General features: G+C 40.3%; 1 protein-coding gene across 1 annotated transcript; it reads right to left on the reverse strand.

The window, feature by feature from the left end:
* Positions 1-4,431: 4,431 nt before the first annotated feature.
* On the reverse strand, positions 4,432-19,927 carry kcnj19a (potassium inwardly rectifying channel subfamily J member 19a). The gene is made up of 3 exons (XM_039824562.1): positions 18,876-19,927; positions 8,992-9,208; positions 4,432-5,505 (listed from the first exon to the last, which is right to left on the reverse strand). The coding sequence occupies exons 1-3, from the start codon at positions 19,539-19,541 to the stop codon at positions 4,847-4,849; spliced, it is 1,542 nt and encodes a 513-aa protein (XP_039680496.1). The 5' UTR covers positions 19,542-19,927; the 3' UTR covers positions 4,432-4,846.
* Between the last annotated feature and the right edge of the window lie 1,125 nt (positions 19,928-21,052).

Genomic DNA, 21,052 nt, shown 5'->3' on the forward strand with positions numbered 1-21,052 from the left:
CTCGTGATGTCTAAAAGGTGAATGTGCATGACTGAACCACCTTACTGACACACACACAAACACACACACACACACACACACACACACACACACACACACACACACGCACACACACAACAAACATTTGCAGCAGCCATCAATCAAACATAAGCCAATTATTTGCACTACTGTCACCACAGCAACATGGGAGTCTCTTTGGATTGGGGGCTAAGCATACATCTGAGGTCAATATGTGAGTGTTCTCTCTTTTGCCCACTCTTATTTACCAAATTAAAATAGAGCACTTAAAATATAAGTGTGTGTGGCTGTGTCTCGATATCGCTGTGCGTGAGTTGGACCGCTGATCTAAACTGCAGATATCAAGCATGTCATCGAGGATTTATTCCCTCTTATCCATGCAGAGTATGCTGGTGGGAAACAGGGGGAAAAGAAAGATACTAAATAACATCAGCACACAAATCTTTCTGTGTAGCATTTTAATTTCAATGTGTCTGCTTTACAGTGGAGACAACCCCCATTGACATGCTTTGAAAATAATGAATGGCTGACTGCATTGATTTTCCCTTGTATATATTACCATATTACTTGCCTGTGGGCCGTGTGTTGGGAGTGTGTAAATATTGGTTCTTCAAAGCTAGCATCTATGACTGGGCTCAAGTGCTGGAATGAAGCGTAATCCAAGCATCCTCTGGGGACATCCCTCTCATTACTCCTCCTAATGCAACCAGGATAAAGATCGAAGGACCAATCAATACCTGTCTCACTGCCCCAACCCGACCCATGACCTGCGACACAATGCGATACTCAGAGGCTTGGATAATTATTTGACTCTGCAGGGACAGCTGGTGTAGGGAGGTCCATATACAGCTCAGAGAGAAGTGTGTAGCAAACCTAGCACGATGACTGTTGAGGTGTCATGTCCCCTCATGAGAAATCAATAGCTGTGAGCTCTATTCTTCATTCAGGCACACTCAAATGTACTATTTCCTTCATAGACAATCATTATGTCTTTGACAAACAGCAGGATGCGTTTTTTGTTTGAATCATTGTGCTCTGTTACGCTTTGGACATCTGGTCATGGTTGGCTATATCATGACAGATTGGCATGCAGCTGTGTTATACGATATCTGTTTTTTGGAAGATTTGGTCTCCCTGAGTGCACTGATCAAAGAGGAGTTCAACATCACACTGCTCAGCTAGCTGCAAGGCGTCATGGCTGCAAAGTACAATATTCAGTCTCATTTGTTTCCAGTTGTACACCTGTCAGCTTCAGAGGCTGTGCTGTCTGTTGTGTTGGTACTTCTTTTTGTACAAATGCTACCTGAGCCAGTGCATGTAAATGTAACAGGCTAAAGTCCTGAGCAACAAAGCCGAAATCAGTATCATGCTATTGATAAGAATATGTTTCCAATATTCATGTAGATCAAGATATGGCAATGTACGCAAAATCTAATATAATCATAGACAGAACTATTTCTTTTATTTACTCCACAAAATCGGACAATGTTAAACACATCTCGTCATCAGGGCATTTTGCATGGGAAAGCTCAGGAATAGCAGTGCATCCATTACAAAATAAGCAGCTACAAAACTAACAAAAAATGACTCTTATCACAGTGTGAACCATTAGGTAAAGTATAAACCCAAAAGCCATATTAAATGATTGTTTTTTGTGATTTATTCCATTCATTTCATGCATTGCCTATCTGGGTAGGGGGGAATTAATTTATTTTGATAAAAATAACAGAGAAAACCTGGAAATCCTGTTAAGTTGAATCAAAGGCTTATATTTCTGTATACAATCCTTCAGCATGTGTAGGATTTGGATTTTAAAGTGTTTATTAATAAAAGTTACCAGCATCATAAAACACAACTTGACAGCAAACAATAAATAGCACTGTTAACCTCTCTCTCTCTCACACACACACACACACACACACACACACACACACACACACACACACACACACACACACACACACACACACACACACACACACACACACACACACACACACACACACACACACTTCCTGGCAGGAATAAATCCATGAACCATCATTACACTGAATGTTTCCTCTAAATGAAAACCTGGAGTCTCATACCTGTAAACATGAGTAATGGCTTTCTTCTATGCTCCATTTATCTACTTACTTCTTATCCATTTATTTCTTTTTGGTTCCTTTCTGCCGTTTTACGGCCGCGTGTCCTTGCTACATTGTGCCCAATAAGCACTTTTCCTCCCCGGACATTGTTTGTCTGACGCTGCCTCTTCTGTGAAATTGTACTTGTCACACGCAGGCGTGCATCTTGATGAAATATGATCGCACGAATGCAAACGCACACTTCGACATTAGAGGCTCCACTGCAAAAGAGAACACCCCCCACTCCCCTTGTTTCCCACTTTTCAATTCCTCACTTCACAGCCCTTAGCAGAAGCATGACAACTTTTTTCTGAGACTTTATTTGAAATCCATCTTCAGACACTGAAAAGTCATTTACTTTTTAATCTCGCTCTTTCCAAAGACTTTTAATCATACTCTTCCTTTACTGTATTTTACTGTGTGTGTGTGTGTGTGTGTGTGTGTGTGTGTGTGTGTGTGTGTGTGTGTGTGTGTGTGTGTGTGTGTGTGTGTGTGCGTGTGTGTGTGAAGGGTAGGGGGGGAGAGAACGAGAGAAGTGTGACAGTGATGTGGGCAGTGAGTGAAAGCCAAGAGAATAAAAAGAGCTCATCATTACACGCAGCCGTTCTGTCATTCCATTAGAAAGAACAAAATGACCCTGTCTTCCCTACAGAGACTGGTGATGATTGGGTTTTCAGAGGAATATTTCTTAGAACCTACATTGCATTTGTTCCATCTCCTCCCAGTGCTGCCCTGCTCAGCCTACCCCTGCAGCGAGTGGTTCGTGTCGGCTCCACTTGAAATTATAATTCCTGTTGTCACACATGAATGGTCGTTGCTGCATGAAGAATAATAACATTAATTCTGTGGCGATGGGTGTCGTCAATTTATATATTGTATGAGGCCATTTTCTTGGGATGTAAGTAGGATGACGTTGTGAAATTATTGAGAAAGTACAGAAGGACCCATCGTCATTTGGATCGTCTAATTGCTTTTTGTCCTCTGGTAAGACTTGACACATAGGTGTTGTTAATCACCTCAATTATAATAATACAAGGATTTATTCACACAAGCAGGAAGGCAATTGTGAGGATGGCTGGATTTAACTGCTTAAGGGCCCTGGGCAGAAATGAGCTATGGGCCACTATTGATACATTTGGGGTGCATTATTTATACATTTCATTTTATGTACATAATGTGAAATAGTACAGGTGGCATGTGTTCGTGCTCGTCTGGTGGGAGGGGCTTGGGACAGAGAGGGGAGACCTGCAACAGATGGGCTTTATTTTCAAAAGCTGGCATTTTTTTTGCCTTTTGCTGAAAACTGCCTCCCCAAGCTTTAAGTGTCTCTATGTTTCATCTGAGGTCTTGTGTCTTGTAATGAGCCTATTTCTATTCAGTGTTGTGTACTTTGGCAAACCATACACAGCATGAGCACAGTGGCAAACCATGTTTTGTGAGTAAGTGTACGAAAACACACAAGAGGCTAATTTGGAGGAATAGAGTGTACGGAGCAGTTACGTGTAAATTGAGAGGGTGGTCGAAGCTGCAGATGCATAATGAGAGGGGGAGGGTCATTGCGAGTGTGCAGTTAAAGCAGGGAAAATCTCCATCTTGCATTGATTTTCCTGTCTATGTGCTGCTGTAGTGGTAAAATTAAGGCGTTCTAAGTACTTCAGATCCCATGGTGCTGAAGAAGCTTTTTGTGGAGTTACATCCATACACTGTGGTGTGTTTATACCTAGATTCAGTTTGGGTCTGTGTCTGTTCCTCTAAGCTCAGTTTGTTCTTTTTAATTGTTGAAAGACATTATGGTTCTGGTCAGGAACAGGAGATTGTGCTGTACGATAGATCTACATTTCCACTGTTGACCAAATATGACTTTAAATAAAATCTGTATGTACATACCTGGATAAATTGATACTAAGCAAATATTGTGGTAGTGTCCTTTGTTTCCATCCATTGTGTGATTGTCAGAAATGATGCCTCAGTGACCACTGTACTCCCATCTGGAACAACGGTTTGTCTATAATCAGCCTCCATTCTCCAATAAAAATACTTCATATTTCTCTCTCAGCAGTAGCGTAGCACATTATCCTCTCTCTCTCTTCTCTTTTTTTTCTCTTACGATATATGCACTTTATCCACTGAGAAAAGTGGTGCTTGCCAAGGGGACAAAATTAGGGCATTAACAACAGCCTATTAAAACTGGATTGCATTGCACTGCTGGATTACTTATTGACATCTGGCAAAACTGTTGCAGTAACAACTCAACTTTGGTGTGGCAACAATAAAAACACAAGGAAGAGAAAGATCAAACAGTATTTATTATCATCTTTATATTATTCATATTTAGATAAAACTAAGATTGACTACTAAGTGTAGTGGTGCATACATGGATTTAGTGTATACATGCACAACTCTTGCAGAATGATCAAGTTTACATTAAGCATGAAGTTTGTGTTTTTCTTCTTGTTTCGTGTGTACAAAAGCCTGCATGAATGCCTCTGCTATGAAACACAAATACCACAGTTATTCCAGTAAAGGTTGTGTCTCAAGAAAAAAAAAACATATTAATAAATTGTCAGTGAAACATCTTCTTTTTTCCTTTCAAAGCTTCCCAAGGTAAAGTACATCTCTGAATTTGTTTCCATGCGCGTGTCCTCCGATCTACTTGTGGTCAGAGCTCAGTGGGAGTCTATTGTTATGGGACTGTCTGGGTTTCAGCGGTCAGCGTTCATCTTCCTTAGCTTCGCTGGCAGGTTGTCTTCTGGTCTCCCTCTGGCTGAGAGCAGTGGGCTGTGCATGGGGACCGGAGAAGGGGACAGTTTGGGCGTTGGGCTGTGCTGGTACAGGTCTCCAGTAGACTGGGTCATGGGTTCAAACCCCACCTTCAGGGATTTGAGTTGCAGCCGATTCTCCGCCTCGGGCCCCGGCGAGGAGCTGAGGCGTTGAAGCTTCAGTGGCAGGTCTCCTGTGCTGCAGGCCTTCTCTGAGTGCTGGGAGCTGAGCAGCAGCACCTTCCTCTGCAGGTCCTCCTTCCCGGATGAACTCATTCTCTGCAGCTTGCTCGGCAGTCGACCACCAGTCCCTCCCCTCCTTTCCTCTGATATGTTGATGCAATCCACGGAAAACACCCGGTCACGCCGGGCGCCGTAGCTCTCAGTCAGTGTGGGGGTGGGAGTGGATAGAGGTGAGGGCAGTGAATTCTTCTCTTCATGCTCTTTGACGCTGTACGGTGGTGTCGGTACCTCGAATGTGCTGTGGAACTGAGAGTAGTCTACCCTGAAAAAGCCCTCTTCTAGGGACATCACTGGCAGGAAGCGATGGCCCCATAAAACCTCATCCTCGGTATATGATGTTCGTGCCTGGCATGTCATACCTACAGGAGAGTGACAGGGTAGTGATAATACATAAATAAATGAGGTTTAGCTCCAACAAAACAATTGTTGGCTAATAATGAGGAATGTGAATGGGCAGTATTCCCTCCCATTATCTCTTTTTCCACTCTGCTCTTATTTATTGTTAATGGAAGCACTGCTTCATGCTCCTTCCTGTGCAATCTACCTAGTCCGATTTAGTCACATACTGGAGATTGAATACAATAAATCCACTGGGAAGAAGTCTTACCCAAATGCTTAATGGAAGCAGATAAACAGCTATTACTACCAATTATTATTACTACTTTATCTATTTCCATATTCTAAGCATGTCACCTATAATGTACTGAAATGGAATAACATCATATGATATGAGATAAAGGACATATTTATGTGCCATTTCAGAATGTGACATTATCTGTCTTCAAATAGTCTTTCCTGAAGGTCATTGCAGTGCTATTTGTTTCCATGCAATGGTGAGTGATTCACATTGTTATGTACTGTTAACATGGGTGTAAGGTGAGGTGCTTATTATCAGCTTGTATTGGTCATGATAATTGCCAGGTTAAATCTGATCAACATAATAAGCAACCCCGTTCGCACATCAATACATCAATGTCAAGAGCCATGGGTCCTGTCAGTACAGATCTTTATTGTAACTTGTTCATAGTGAATTGTACTGGCCTGAATCTCTGTTCACAGACAGTCATCTCTTGACAAACTGATATCATGCTCTTTCGGCAGTTGTTTATTATTTGTCCATAATATAAGGATTTATAGAAATGTTGGTGACTGTGTGACCACTCAGTACACTATAACAGCTTGTGAACATCTTAAACACTTTTATTCCATTTGACCTTTTGTAAAATAATTCTCTTGACATTTGGATGTTTGGTCATTTGCGATCAGTAAGCACCTAGTGCATATTTGTTCTGGTTCAGTGTCTCAGCTTCCAGCTGAGCTTTTTTGTTAAACACCACAGTTAGCTGTTGTAGGAGTCAAGCCTGTCCCTCTGAGGGATGATATGTGCAGTGTTATGTCATAGCCTTATGCTATTCCAGGCTCACTACTCATCTTCATCCACAGAAAAGTCAGTTCTACATTTACACAAAGGTTATTTTAATTCCCTAATTAGCCCAGAGGCTTGGCTTTAATCACAAGGGTGAGTCCACGATAATTTACAGCTGTCTTCTCTGTTCTTAACAGGAGAATTACTGTATTTCTGCAGACGGTAGATACATAAGACAGCAGTAATACCAATGCGGTGAGTGAAAGCTTGTGGGTTTAAAGCCTGATGGGCATGCCAGTTTTGTTTCATCTTTCAGGTGTCCTATGGGTATTCAACCAGCTGGTTAATGTTGACTGCATCTTGCATAAAAATAAAAGCCCTCAGCACAACTATACAAACACTTGGCAGACAGTGAGAAGGGCATCCCTGAAGAAAACTTTATGTAAAATTCCTGGCAGTAGCCTTCACTGGCACTGTTTACATAGCACATTGTGATGCTTTTTGTGACTCTATTTGAATCTGGCCACTGTTATTTATCAAGAATCTAAATAAACACACACTTGCAGAGAGGTGTGTGTCATCTGCATATTAGTGAAAGTGTAACCTACAGATGGAATCGATATTCCAGAGCAAAAAGGAGTAAAGGGACCTACATCAAACCATCTTGAGTACCCTATACTCAATGGTTTACAAAGGTTTGTAGTATGGCACGCATTCTGTTCTGCTGTGGTTGTAGGGTTTAAATGATATTCAGGTAATCGGACCAGGTAGGCTCCTTTCTACTGCAAATGTACAGTGTGGGTTGGTTTGTTTTGTAAACATCACAGGCACCTGTGCATATAGTCTGCAGCAACCAGTAACCGGGATACTAGTATTTATTATGTATACAGGGATATGAATAACCCAATTTCTCTGTGCTTATGTCAACATCATATCCAGAAAAAATTATCATAACCTAAATGTACATGTAAACACACTCATTGATTTCAAGACATCCTCAATTATCAGGACTAGATTGATTAGATTATGGCTTGAAATCATTTTTGTCATTTCCTTTCTCAACAAAGAAATGTTTCAAGTCAATACAGTGATGATGTTTAGCTTAGTTTTGTGACAGTATTAAGTCACTTAGCGTAAAAAAAAATAAACACAGTAACATGGAGGTTATATGTTCTATAGAGATTGCTTTCTATCTATCCAGTCATTCTCTTCAGCTTTAAATGCACATAATATTCCAGTTTTTGCCCTTTTTCTGAAAAAAGTAGCTGTGTTTCTCCTTTATATCGGGTCTGGTTGGTTTGTGGTTGGTTTGTGTACAGCAACCATAACAATGCACAGAGCTGACCATAAGCTGCAAACAGGCAAGAGGTCATAAACTGTGGTAAAAACCCAGATTGAGATGCATATTCCAAATGAGCTGTATACATGTCCAAAGAATGCTTCTAAAACCCGAATAATACCGGAATATCCCACATGTCTTAATCGTGAAACGCTATATTCGGAAAAAGGCCTTATTCGGAATATTCAACCGGAATATGCTGTTTACATGACCTGTATCAAATTCGGAATACTGTCATATTCGGAATAATAGTGGAATATTGGTGTGCATGTAAACATACTCATTGTGAGGATGATGGGATATCGTGGCCCACTGGTCTTCCCTCCTTTACTCCTCAGCTCTGAGTGCCACAGCACTGCAACTCTAAACTTCTGGATGCACCCTGATTAATGGTTTTATCAACGGAGCACAGACTGCGTTGCGTGCATGCCTCTACGCTTCCCTGCTGATCCCTCCTGCTCTAAGCCTATTCTGATCTGTGGTTTCTTCTACAACAGCGGCAAAGTGAAGGTTATGGGGGATGGATAGAAGCAGAGCTAAAAAAGAAAAGAGGGCAATGGATTTATTCGTATTGGACTTGAGGGAAGAATCATTTTTGTTATATATGCAACAGAGAGAACAGTGAGAGTACTCCAGCATGGCTGCCTGTAGTTTACAGCAGCGGCTGTATAACAATGTCTCACAGGCTCAGAATTACCTCCGCTCTCAGCTGTCATCTGAAAAATGGAGTGGAACTTCGACTAAAATCCGGGTCATTCATCAAAGTGACACTCATCTATGACCACAGGCTTTTATTATGCATAGGGTGTACATAAACCTGCAGTAATAAAATATTCCTCATAATTCAATCAGGGTGTCTCATATGTCTCATATGTTGTTGTCATTCTCACTTTTTTTTGCACAGCTCCCGCGTTCTTCAAATATGCAAAACTTAGAAGGAGGGGAAATGAGATTTCACAGAGTTTAGATTATGAATAGCTATTAGACAGGAATGTTTATGTGCGTTCATATTCATATAGGAATTTACATTTAGATTGAGAGTGAAGAAGGTAAGAAATGAGAATGGGATAGAAGTGAATACAAAAAGCATAAAAGGAAAGAGGTGAAAGAAGTGATGGGAAAAGAAGAAGAATCCCTCACCGGTGGTCTCCACAATGCCCTCGAGGATAACGACAATTTCAAACTCTTCGTTCATGAGGGAGCGCTGGGATAAGTCGAAAAAGGGGCTCTTGGGATTGATTTCGTGGCAAATAGTGAGCGGAGACACCAGGAAGAGCTGGTCTGCACCCGTCCCAAAACCAACATCCAGTTCACACTGGTCAAGAGGCAGGAACTCGCCCTCGGGTGTCTGACGGGACTGAAAGACAGTAAAGAGAGAGAGAGAGAGAGATCCATGTCATCACAAAGCAGAGTAAGGAAGATTCTTGAGTCAAAATATGGCACAATGTAAAAACATGTCTTTACAAGAACATTACATTACAAGTCCTGCATTTAAAATGTATTAGTGTATCAAAAGGATAAGTACTCTTTCTGCAGAAAAATGTGACTTACATCATATATGACATTATTAGATGGTTAATACTGATGCATTAATTTAAAATCAGCATTTTACTGTTGTAGTTTGTTGAGGTGGAGCCAGTTTTAACTGCTTTATATACCCCCAACCTATGAATAAATCTGAGATAAGATAAATCAGAGGGATCATAAGATGATTAATCAGGGAGGAATGAAGAAAAAACAAAGTTCTGATACACAAATGTGTTTGTTGTTTATTGGACTTTAATTTAAGAGTCGCTTTCTTGTGAAATATTGGATAATTTCACCTCTTTGGGCCTCTAACTGATACTTAAATGTAACCATATGAGACGTATAGATGTCTGGTGGAACTGATAACTCATAGACATCTGAAATGTAACAAACTAGACTCTGCTTTGTGCATTAGACTTTATGTGTAATGGTTTGAATGTCTAAGGAAAAGGGAACTAAGTAAAACAAGTACCTAAACTCTCAGTCTAAAGGTGTGATGGGGTGATGATGTTTTCTCTCCCCATCTATCTCAAATGTCCATTAGTGCCTTGTTTGCAGTGGCCACAGACGCTTTACACTTGCTTGGCGCTTTATGTAGATTTTAGACTTGCAGGGGGACGTTTGAGACAGCCGTGTTTGGACAAGACTTGCCCACAGAGTGTTAACTGGTGCGGAAGCATTTAATTGCCCAGATGACGTTAGAGCTCAGGACCAAGGTCCTGGATGTATTTTCTCCTATCCTGTCTTATTCTGTCTAATCAATCTGTTCACCTTTTCTCTTCTTGTTTGCTTCCCATACGTAGCAGTCTGTGTCACCCATTCCTGCACACTCCCTTACATTTTCGGCCATTTTTTTACATCCTGCTGTCAGTAAAGAGGCTTGCTTTTTCAAAAGCTGTTCTATTATTTAATTTCACTACCCTAGAAATCTAGACGCACCCTATCGGCAGCAAATGTAATTTGCAGCCAGGGGGTCTAGCAACTGTCCGTTGGCTTGCAAGCTGGAAAAGCCAAATTCTAGCCGGGCCAATCACATCGTGTATAGAGTCAGTGGGCAGGCTTAACATAATGACGGCAGAGTTACAACGGTTACGCGTGAATTCCCTGATACTTGAAAACAAAGACGATGGCTGCTGCTGGCGAACAGCAGTCTTTCGAATCGGCTTTGGCCGTGACTCTGGAAGACTTGGAGTTAAGCTTTTCTTTGAGAAAAGAACAAAGAACTGCACTGAAGTCATTCTTAAAAAAGGAAGATGTGTTCGGAGTTTTGCCAATCGGATACGTTTAATCTATCAACTAGCGTTGCTCTAGCTGGTTGTAGCGCTATTGTATTGCGTGCAGAGGGAAGTTGAAAGACAACCGTTTATCCCGCCCCTCGGATAGAGCCCTGCCAATGGTGAGTTCCCAGACCCAACATCTTGATGTGGGTCTGGCTTGTCAGGCTATAATTTCACTATAAAAACTTGAAATCTGACCTTCAAAGGTCAAGATTATCTTTGCAAATCACCACATTATAAAATAATGAGGAGCAAGGTAGATTTCCATTGTGGTAAGGGTGAGAAAAGACACTTCATTCTGTTATTTTACATACATACAGTATCTTTCTTTTCTACTTAAAATAACATTACACAAATTCTGCATACTTCTTTTTAAGTCAACAATTAACATTAAAATAACAAAATCAGTTTCAAGTTTATTTTCTAATAAAGAATTTAATAGCAAAAGCTAAGTTTTAGTCTCTTTTCCCCTTTTCTCCTTTTATTTCACATCCAGTAAATAATTAGGCACCACCCACCCACGCACAAATTATTCCTCCATGCACCACACAGCTTCATAATCATCTCCTACACAGACAGACACACAGTCCCACCCCCTTTTTCTACAACCATATCTGCCATTTTTGAAGCTTTTGTTCTTGTTAATCTTTAAAAATAATTACATACATTTCCACAAAGGCAGTTTCCTCTTTCAGTCAGTGTCATCTAGATCTATTTGTTCAGGCCCAAATGGGCTGATAATTAAATTGAAAAGTGGAACATCTTTGATTTCAACACACTGTAACTTACATTACATGAATCTGGTATTACTCTAACCTATACAGTCTGCCCTGCCCCCCATAGTTACAGTTGCTACGCCAGATTTTATTAGATGTAGCTAACGTTTGCGCTGTGAGTTGGTTGAAAACCCTGTCTCCTGCTTTATTTCAAACGTTTCCAGCTGACTCATTTTGTAATGAGAATCTTGTAAGATGCTCCTAAATATGCACTTTAAAGGCTAGTATACAGTACTGTAGGCCTACGTGATATGCTAACAGAAAGCAGCTAAAGCTAACAGGCCCTTGCCAAAAAGTCGGCATCCTCACCAGCATGAACTATAAACCCAAAAACTTAACCTCCACCAAGAAGGTTATGTTTTTGGTTCAGTTTGTCTGTCAGCAGGATTACAGAAAAACTACTGGCCCAATTTTCATGAAACTTGGTGGAAGGGTATAGTATGGGCCAAGGAAGAACCATTACATTTTGGAGCGGATCCGAATCACAGGGCGGATGCACAAATTATTTTTCCCTTTCGTTAACATTGCAAGATAGGGCGTCTGTGCTGCAATCATGGGGTGTCAGAATAATTGGAAAAATTAGTTCCCAACTTGGAAAATTCACACTGCATTGACATTGTGAGGTAGGGCATGCCCTCTCCGACTGCCCTTCTGGTTAATGATGTGCTCATTGGCCTTGGAAGTAAACATTAGGTTACCACTGTATGTGGTAAGTTAGCCAGACATGCTAACAATTGCAGTGTATCTTGTGTTGAAAACTATTCCTTCTACTTTGCTCGTGTTTTGGGGGTTTGAAAAAGGTTAAAAAACACAACCATGAGCAGAAAATGAGCTTTAATAAGATTAAAACTTACTAAACTGTTTTGAACCAATGTCAGAATACTTATGCTCCCATATCATAAAAGTATTTTGATAGCAAACATCATATTTATTTATATATTTCGATACTGGCTGTTTTATCAGATAGTTTTGAATCAAGGATAAAACGATATGGATTTATGTCAGGTTTCAGAGGGTGAGCATTTGATTTTCATTCATAAATTGGGTTTACAACACCTCTGATTCTGCCTTCTCTCCAGTGATGAAATGTAAGTTCTGTATTTTAGTAAAAAATTGAGGTACTTGTACTTTACTTGAGTCTGTTCTTTTACAATACAATACAATATCTAGGCCTACAAGTTCAGCTGAAATGATTAGACGATTAAACACTTAGTTGATTGACAGAACTGTTTTGATCGTTTCCAGTTTTTATAAGATTTTTCTGCATTGAGTACTTTTACTTTTAATACTTTAAGTACATTTTCCTGATGATACATACTTTTACTTAAGTAACATTTTCAATGCAGGACTTTTACTTTTACAGTGTGGTATTAGTAGTTTTACTCAACCCACCACTGCTTCTCTCTCATCCAAACTTTACCTGCACAGCAGCAGCTACCAGTCAGAGTCCAATTTCATCCTGACCTCCAAGTGATATTGCCTTATAGGCTAGTTTATCCCTCCGAGAGGTACACTGTGAGTGTGTGAGTAAATACGCTTTGCATTGCATTCTATCTCCTGTGAATATTAATTGGATTTATGTTGGAGAACCACTTTCATGTCAGAGGGCGGCATTGTTCAGGTGCTTACAGGCCGGTGAATACCGTTTGGGTGGATGTGGGTTATCTCATGCTAGCTAAGGGAAATTCTGCTTTTCATTTTCTGTCATTGTTGCTGAAGAGTAAAATGATGGATGCCTGTATGCAAACATTGACAGGCAAAGCTCCTTACACAGACCCCGTTGGAACTCTCCTACGCATCTCCCAGCACAGAGATCATGAGATAGCTGAGCTTGTCTACTGTTTTGTTTTTCATGTAAATCCCACACTCCAACAAATAAACAAAATTCTCTCCCCGAGCTCTGAAGTATCAAAACTGGCACTTTTATTAATAATTTTCAATTATGCTTTTGGGGAAATTGTGCAGCAAAAACACTACATGCACACAAACACATCTACACATCACATGTGACTACTCACCAACCTGTCAGCTGCTCATTATCATTAGAAAGGCATCAGGGTTTTGTTTCATTCTAACAAAAGTAGCGTTTCCGTGGTGTGGATGATGTTAATGGATGAAGACAGGTGATGAATAGAATTGATTAGACCTAAAGTGGCATGATCTTCCTACCCAACCCAACGCCACTCCATGCTCTGCCAGGCCTTCATCAATCACTAGCCTGAGAGGGGGTTGAAGGAGCTTGTAGGCAATCAGGTTGACAGACAAGCTAGCCGAATCACACAGACTTCCCCGCTGCCAGATACCGTCTGCCTGCTCATTGCATTTAGAAAGGCTTGAGCCATCATCTAACAGTTTACCCAATCCAGCCAAGACTGAGTGAGATGAATTGGTTAAATCAAATCTAGAGTCAAATGAATTAGTGAAACAAACGTGGGATGGACTGCTTGGTTTTCTCCTGGTCGCATAAACTGTGAATGTGTAAACATGTACTGTAAGTGTGTCACCGATTACTAATTTTATTTAGATTAACCGTATTGCAGGACTGTTGTATTAGTTTTCTGTTTTTGTTGAAACTGTTTTAGAGATTTGTTGATTCAATTGTATGATCATTTTGGAGTCACCTGTAACGTGTTGAAAACTAATAAGCAAGCGAGCAGAGAGGTTCAGTTAGCTAAAAGTAATTGATAAACAGTTCAATAGTTAGGAAAAAGTAATGGAAAACTGTGTATTTTAAATACATATATTTTAAATCTGAAAATGTCTTTAGGTGTAAAAATGATGTTACCACACTAACTTTTTTAGGCCATTTTCAGAAATTATCTAAATCTCTTCTTCCTGCTTATTTCGGTCCAAAAACAAAACAAAATTGTGCATTACAGTCAACATCAAAGACACAGTCTGGTTGCTCTGTCACAGCTGTTTAAACTTCCGTTGTGTCCTCTCTTTTGCTCCGCAGTCACCTATTGTGTGTTGTTACAGCCAAACTCATAATTTAACAATCATCTCAATCATATAAATGTTTACGTTCTCAGGCAACTGAACACGCATAAAGTAGTAATTTGATTGAAACTCATAAAAGCTACTGCATAAAAGCTGTTATCCAGGTGAACAGCAATTCCTGTGCTGCTACAATTCACTATTTTACGACATAATGAACTGAAACACAGCATAATGACAACACCTGTTCTGTGTAAATTGGCTGTACTGACTGCGGCAAAAGAAAAAAAAGTTGCGCTCATAATTTTCCTGCCACTCGGCTCCCGGCTGGGCTGACCATTTCCCACTAATCGTGAGGCGAGCATTTACAGATGTATCCATTCTAGAAATCATATCTGAAAAGGCTTTTTTGCGTGTGAAAACATCAGCTTACAGTGAATAGAGGGCCAAAAGGAAAATTAAATGTTTTACCGGGTCAGTGTGGTCTAAGTTACTTTTACTTTGAACTGGATATTTTGGTTGTTCGTTATCCTTTCACACAACAACACGAACAGTTAGCTGTGGGCAAACCCAGGAAAATATATCTGCTAGTTTTTCTCAGGTTTATGTGTGTAATAATGAGCTGTTCACACACATAATTGAGTCTTCTGCTGCATCTCTTCTTCTTTTCTGCTGGGAAAACGTCTGTATCATGGACCATCCAAATTTTGACTGACCAATTAATGTTCACATTTCCAACTCACTGAAGTCAGAAGTCAATAATCTGATAACTATGGTCAATCAGAAGTTTAGGGAAAACACTTTTTCGCCAGAATTTACTTTGATTTTTCATGAAAAAAAATGTAAACATTCAGTGCCAACATTATTTCACTTATATATTTCTGTAATATGTGCACATGGCAATTATTTTAAAGTTAAGATTAGGCAACTGTGCAAGACTAATTGTTCAGTCAGACAAACTACAAGTCCATCCACCACACCAACCTCCACAATTTAACTTCCCACCTGGCTATATGTAAAGGGCAAGCTATTACATAAATCGTCTGCTGCAGACTTGTAATATGAAGTCAATTTCTATGGATAATGGGCTGCTCTGAAAAATGTAATAGGATGATGGTGTATCACAAGTAAAAACCTGCTAGATTTGATTCTTAATCTGGTGAGGATGCAAGTGAAGCCTGTAGATGCTGTACCAAAGTGTATCAGGTCAGTCAAACCAGGATAAAACTGGTATTAGATGTTGTTTGGAGATAAAAGCCTAGAATGTTCCTTTTATATCGTATGCTCTGGTTTGGTTTCCTTCCTTGGAAAGTGTTTTAATCTTCAATGTGACACTTAACAGTAGTGACTTTTGCTGTTGTTGTGGCAGAAATGGTGTCACAATGTTCTTGATAAAAAAATGTGTTTAATTGTGACTGTGCTGCCTCTGATTTTCTACTTGGGTGTGGAAATTACTGTAACGAGGCTCATACATTATTATTGCCAGGAGCCTGAAGATGTAGTGTTTATTCAAGAATAATAATGTACTATTTCTGACTTCAGTCTGCTGGCTCAGACATTACAAATAACACACACTCCACCTCACATATGCCTTCTTTTGAATGCCTCAGAAAGAAAACTTGAAAGTGTGTGTGTGTGTGTGTGTGTGTGTGTGTGTGTGTGTGTGTGTGTGTGTGTGTGTGTGTGTGTGTGTGTGTGTGTGTGTGTGTGTGTGTGTGCTTATGCATTGTACACTCCTACAGCAAAACATCCTATATAAAGCGTAGCGAGAGCAGTCCAGAGTCTTAAGGTTTTCTGGTTCTTGGGTTCGCTAATCTGCAGGGCTTTAAGGCCTTTCCCCAGCCTTCCACAACATGATTTTATAATTGCATCTCTATTCTTATAAAATAAGAAATGGAAATCAATTCCAGCGACTACTTTATATAGCCCATCGCGCAATCCTCTGAGGAGATACAGTATACTGTACAGCCCAGAGGATTTCTCTCCCTTGTTTGTCTCTGAAATAGAAGGCACCACTCACACAATGACAATATTAAGAAAAACGTAGGTTGGTAATTATTTCTATGTCTCCCCTCTCTTACTGTGAGACTCTCCTTTCAGCTCTTTCACCACTTTTTATCACTTTCAGTCAATTCTTTCATTCTCTCCATCCTCCTAAAGTATATTTTAGCTAGGATGTTCCACCAGGATGCGCTCTGAGGCTGTCATGGATGCCCTGCCAAGCTGCATTTCAACTGCTTATGGTGGGACTCTGTATGACAGCTTCCATTGGTCTGTCTCTCCCTTCTTTCTGCTGTCACCCAGTAATCGTCCACAACAGTTCAGCAGGGCTCTTGTGTCCAAACACAGCAGTGCCAACGACTGGCTCAAATTTCAACAGGTTTCGTCGTCTAACAGGTGGTACAGAAAATTAGTACCAGGTACTATCCAAAACCTTTGCAAATGGAAAACCAAAAAAGAGGGAGTCGAGTTTACTAGAGCCTTGACGTACTATGCAGTCGGAATGTGGCATAAACATGCTTTCACACCTAACCGGTTTGGTTTGTTCAGGTTAAACCGAACTCTGATGCTTGTGCCCGGGAACTGAAATTAATTTAAGCTTTTATATGATGAGGTGGTGTCAAAGAAATAGTTTAGTTTTAACCATAGAAGATTTTGGGTGCATCTGGTTAGATTTTATGCCAGAGAGCTGTTCATTCACCCTATTTAAGATGCAGCTTGATGTACAAGTCATCACAATAATCTTTTCACAAACTCTAACACACATAAACACACAGTTTCCATACAAGTTAAAATGCTTCCTCTGCCAGTAATGGCTGAGTATTATATGATGAAGTATGACTTGAAGAGGGTTGCAGCTCAACAGCTCCACCAACATTTCTATACAGGGACTGCACTGAAAGCATTCAGTCTAAAATGTGACTACTTAAGTTTTATTATTTGAGTTTTTAAACATTGTATGTGATGTCTAATATCTAAAGGTGTGGTTAGCCTAAACACATCTTTGTTCATGACTCATTTATTTTTTGTGTTCTGTACTCTGACAGAGCTGTTGCAAAAATGCTGTCTTTGTGAGAGAGTCTTTGAAGCGAAATAATAAGGTTAGACCACAAAGCCCTGGAGCAAAACAGATGTATTTATTGTTTTTCACAGAGAGGGAGTGTAAAAAAGATGTGGGATTGGCAGAGAGGTCTTGGAATTTATACTGATTTTATTTCTTGCAGGAAAGGTGAAAAGAGGATCTCAAGTATAAAAAAAAATCCATGTGCCTCAGTCATTATTTTCGATGCAACGTTTTTTCTTTTCTTCTTTTAAAGGAACATAAATCCTGATTATTTTTCTTCTAGATCTGCGTGCCATTGTTTAAAAAAAAAAAAAATCACATACAATCCAATTAGTATGAGTTCAAGTGTGCTGGTTTGTTGCACAGATGGAGACAGTCTGATTGAGATGCTGAGAGCCTACACACTCAGGAGAGATGAGGGAAGTTGATGTAGACATGTGTGATTGTACTTTATGCCTATGGGCTGTTCACTTCCTCCTCAATGCTTATTACTGTGGAATAGCTCAGTCTGCCTTGCCTCCCTCCCTGCCTGCATGCATCATTAGACTGCCCAACATCTGAGTGTATTGTCCTTTTTTGTTGGAAAAAAAACACCCTAAAGAGAAGAAAGAATATAATGCATTTCTTTATGGATGCCATAAATACTTTTTATGCCTGCATGGTCTTTCCCAGGAGTGCTGTTTTACTGACTCCAGCAATCTGTGGTAGTGTGTGAAGCTCTCTCTCACTGCTGATACACTGAGCATAATTTTCTTCCCCATGGGGCCATCACTCTGTCACATCCACTTCACACATATCTGACCAGGTGTCATCACTGATGCTGGACGCAGTGTTGAACCATCCACACTGCAGCGCTTACAACAAAGATCGACAGCCATTTCTGTCTTATCTCAGTGGTTTCAGATGCACCTGGCTGCCACTCAGCCTCACCATTGCAGCTGAAGGATTATGGTAATGCTACCAGGCTGTTTTGTTTAACAAGGTGTACATTGTGTAGTGGGAACTGCTTACAATTAAGCTTTGAATGAAAAAAAAAATGCAAACACCATGCAATTTGCAACTATTCCTTTTCCCTCTGGGCTCAGATGAAAGGAAAGTCAAGGGAATTAAGAGCACAGCATTGTGCAAAAAAAAAAGAAATTCCTGTTTTATATATTTTTACTTTCCTTGAGCTTCTTCTATTTGCATACAGTACATCTACAGTATGTAATACTTTGGTTGAAGTGTTCAACACTGTGGAGAGAAAACGGTGCTATCCAATTCAGCAGGGCGTCTTACAAGTTATAAAAGTTAATTATACTGAATGTTTATTTTCATTTAACTCGGTGCAATTCATATTGCTTTATTGGTGAAAGAAGGTGTGATTTATTTACATCAGCTCCTACACTTGGGTTAGTTTTCAGGGAGTTATTATCATCAGAGAGGATCTGGTGTTGAGCTTACCTTTATGAGTTTGCATCTGATCTGAGCGGACACCATGTGGCTGTTCCGCAGGTTGCCCACACGGAACATGAGGCACAGTTTGCCGTCTCGCTGGGAAATCACTGCGTCCTGACTGAACATGAGCGTCTCTGCGCGTTTCTTAGGTTGGGACATTTTTATGAACATGCAGCCGATGAGAAAAGCGTCCACTATGGAGCCCATCAGCGACTGAAACAAGAAAAGGATGATGCCCTCCGGGCACTTCTCTGTAATGTACCGGTAGCCGTAACCGATCGTGGCCTCAGTCTCGATGAAAAACAGAAAAGCTGAAGGGAAGTTATACACATTGGCCACACAGGGGGTGTAGGACGCGTCGTGGCCGTGATTTAGGTCTCCTCTGATATAAGCGATGATCCACCACATAGATGCCATGACCAGCCAAGCGATCGTGTACGTTAGGATGAAGATGAGCATGTTCCATCGCCACTTTAGGTCTACCAAAGTGGTGAAGAGGTCAGAGAAGTACCTGCTGGTCTCTCCACCGAGGTTTCCGTGCTGCACGTTGCAGCGACCGTTCTTGTCCACGAAGCGCTGGCGTTTCTTCTTAACCGGAGCAGAAAAAGTGGCTGCCCGATTTGTGTTCACTACCTGGTAGTCTTCGCCAAATTTTCTACGAAGTGCCGCCATTTGAGCTCTCCTGAAGTAAAAGGAAAACGACTTGCTGTTTAATCCATGTTTTGGGTTGTTTGAGCCTCCAAATCACTGGTTACCTGCAGTGCGTAAAATGCGCCATGGCCACTTTAGCGCGTGTAAATCCTAGGAATAAAACAAAACCAAATCAAGCGTATTTCAGTTCTTTTTAAAGCACTTATATTATCCGTTAATAATAATAATAATAATAATAATAATATATCAAATTCTTCTAGGTATTTTACACGACATCAGAAGATAGGTGACTGTAGCTGTGCGCTCTGCTCAGTCTCCACTAACTGCCTGGCATGATGCTCGCCAGCAGAGCAAAATACGAGGAGCTGTCTACCATTCACAGCTTCTGGTGGGCTGTAGAGGATGAAGAGGTGTGTGTGTGTGTGTGTGTGTGTGTGTGTGGGAGATGCAAGGAGAGGGAGGGAAGTGGGCAGGGAAAGAGGAGGGAAGAGTTACACAAGACTGCATTCGTGTGTTAAAAAACAAGAGAGAGAGAGGTGGACAATTGGACGACTATATTTATATATTAATTCATTGGTTGATTCATGTGTTCATTCATTCCTCATAAGTGCTTATATTGTGTTTACATTTTAGCAGATTCTCTGTATGATTAACAGCATGGAGGGTCACACAGAGACTGCAGGATCTTTGGGCTTTCAAGTTAAACTGTGCCATCTACTGGAAGGACGATCAATGTGCATATTAGATCTAATACAGGGCAATATTGGGGGCAACAACCAATTGCTTTAAGTGCAGATAGGCTATAGTAATGCTTTGTGCCTCTGTTAACCTGTGCCATAGCATTAAAGCTTATTAACAATCTACTAGCAACGGGAACTGTTTTCAGTACTTTCCAAAAATCTTGTTGTTTTTTGGACTTCTTGCTAATAACTTAAATGTTCCACTCACTGTCCAAAGGCTTTGCACATTTTAGGTCCGACATTAAATCTGTGCTTCTCCTCTTTCCTGTGAAGCCTTCTTATTGATTTAGACATTGGATGGCTAGAGGAGGATTTCCTGTACATGTATCCTCCCAAAGGACAGTCCAAAAAAGGATGCTAGGCCCTCTCTTTACCCTCATTTTAATCAGACAGAACACAAATGTCTGCATTGCATATAAGTACTACTAATATTAACTAATGCATATTTATAGTTTCAATCACACAGGTGGGATGAAGAAGCCCTTGACTGATTTAATCAACTGAGTATTTCTGGCATGAAAGAGGCCTGTGCTCTTTAAAAAGAAAACAAGATCCGCAATTAGGTCATTACATCATTTATTATTTTGAGCACTTAATCAATAATGGACAGATTTTGGATCCTGGTTTTCAAGAGTGTCAGCCTCTATGTACTTTTATTAGTTGCTGTTTTGGGGCGACAACACACCAGAAAACATTTAATAAAGTAACAGGTATAAAGTGTAATTTTATAGACAATTTGAAAACTCACAAATAAAAATAGAGACTGCAGCTTATGAATGAAGTGCACCTTTA

This window comes from Perca fluviatilis, chromosome 15 (assembly GCF_010015445.1).
Source record: "Perca fluviatilis chromosome 15, GENO_Pfluv_1.0, whole genome shotgun sequence".
Lineage (NCBI taxonomy): Eukaryota > Metazoa > Chordata > Actinopteri > Perciformes > Percidae > Perca > Perca fluviatilis.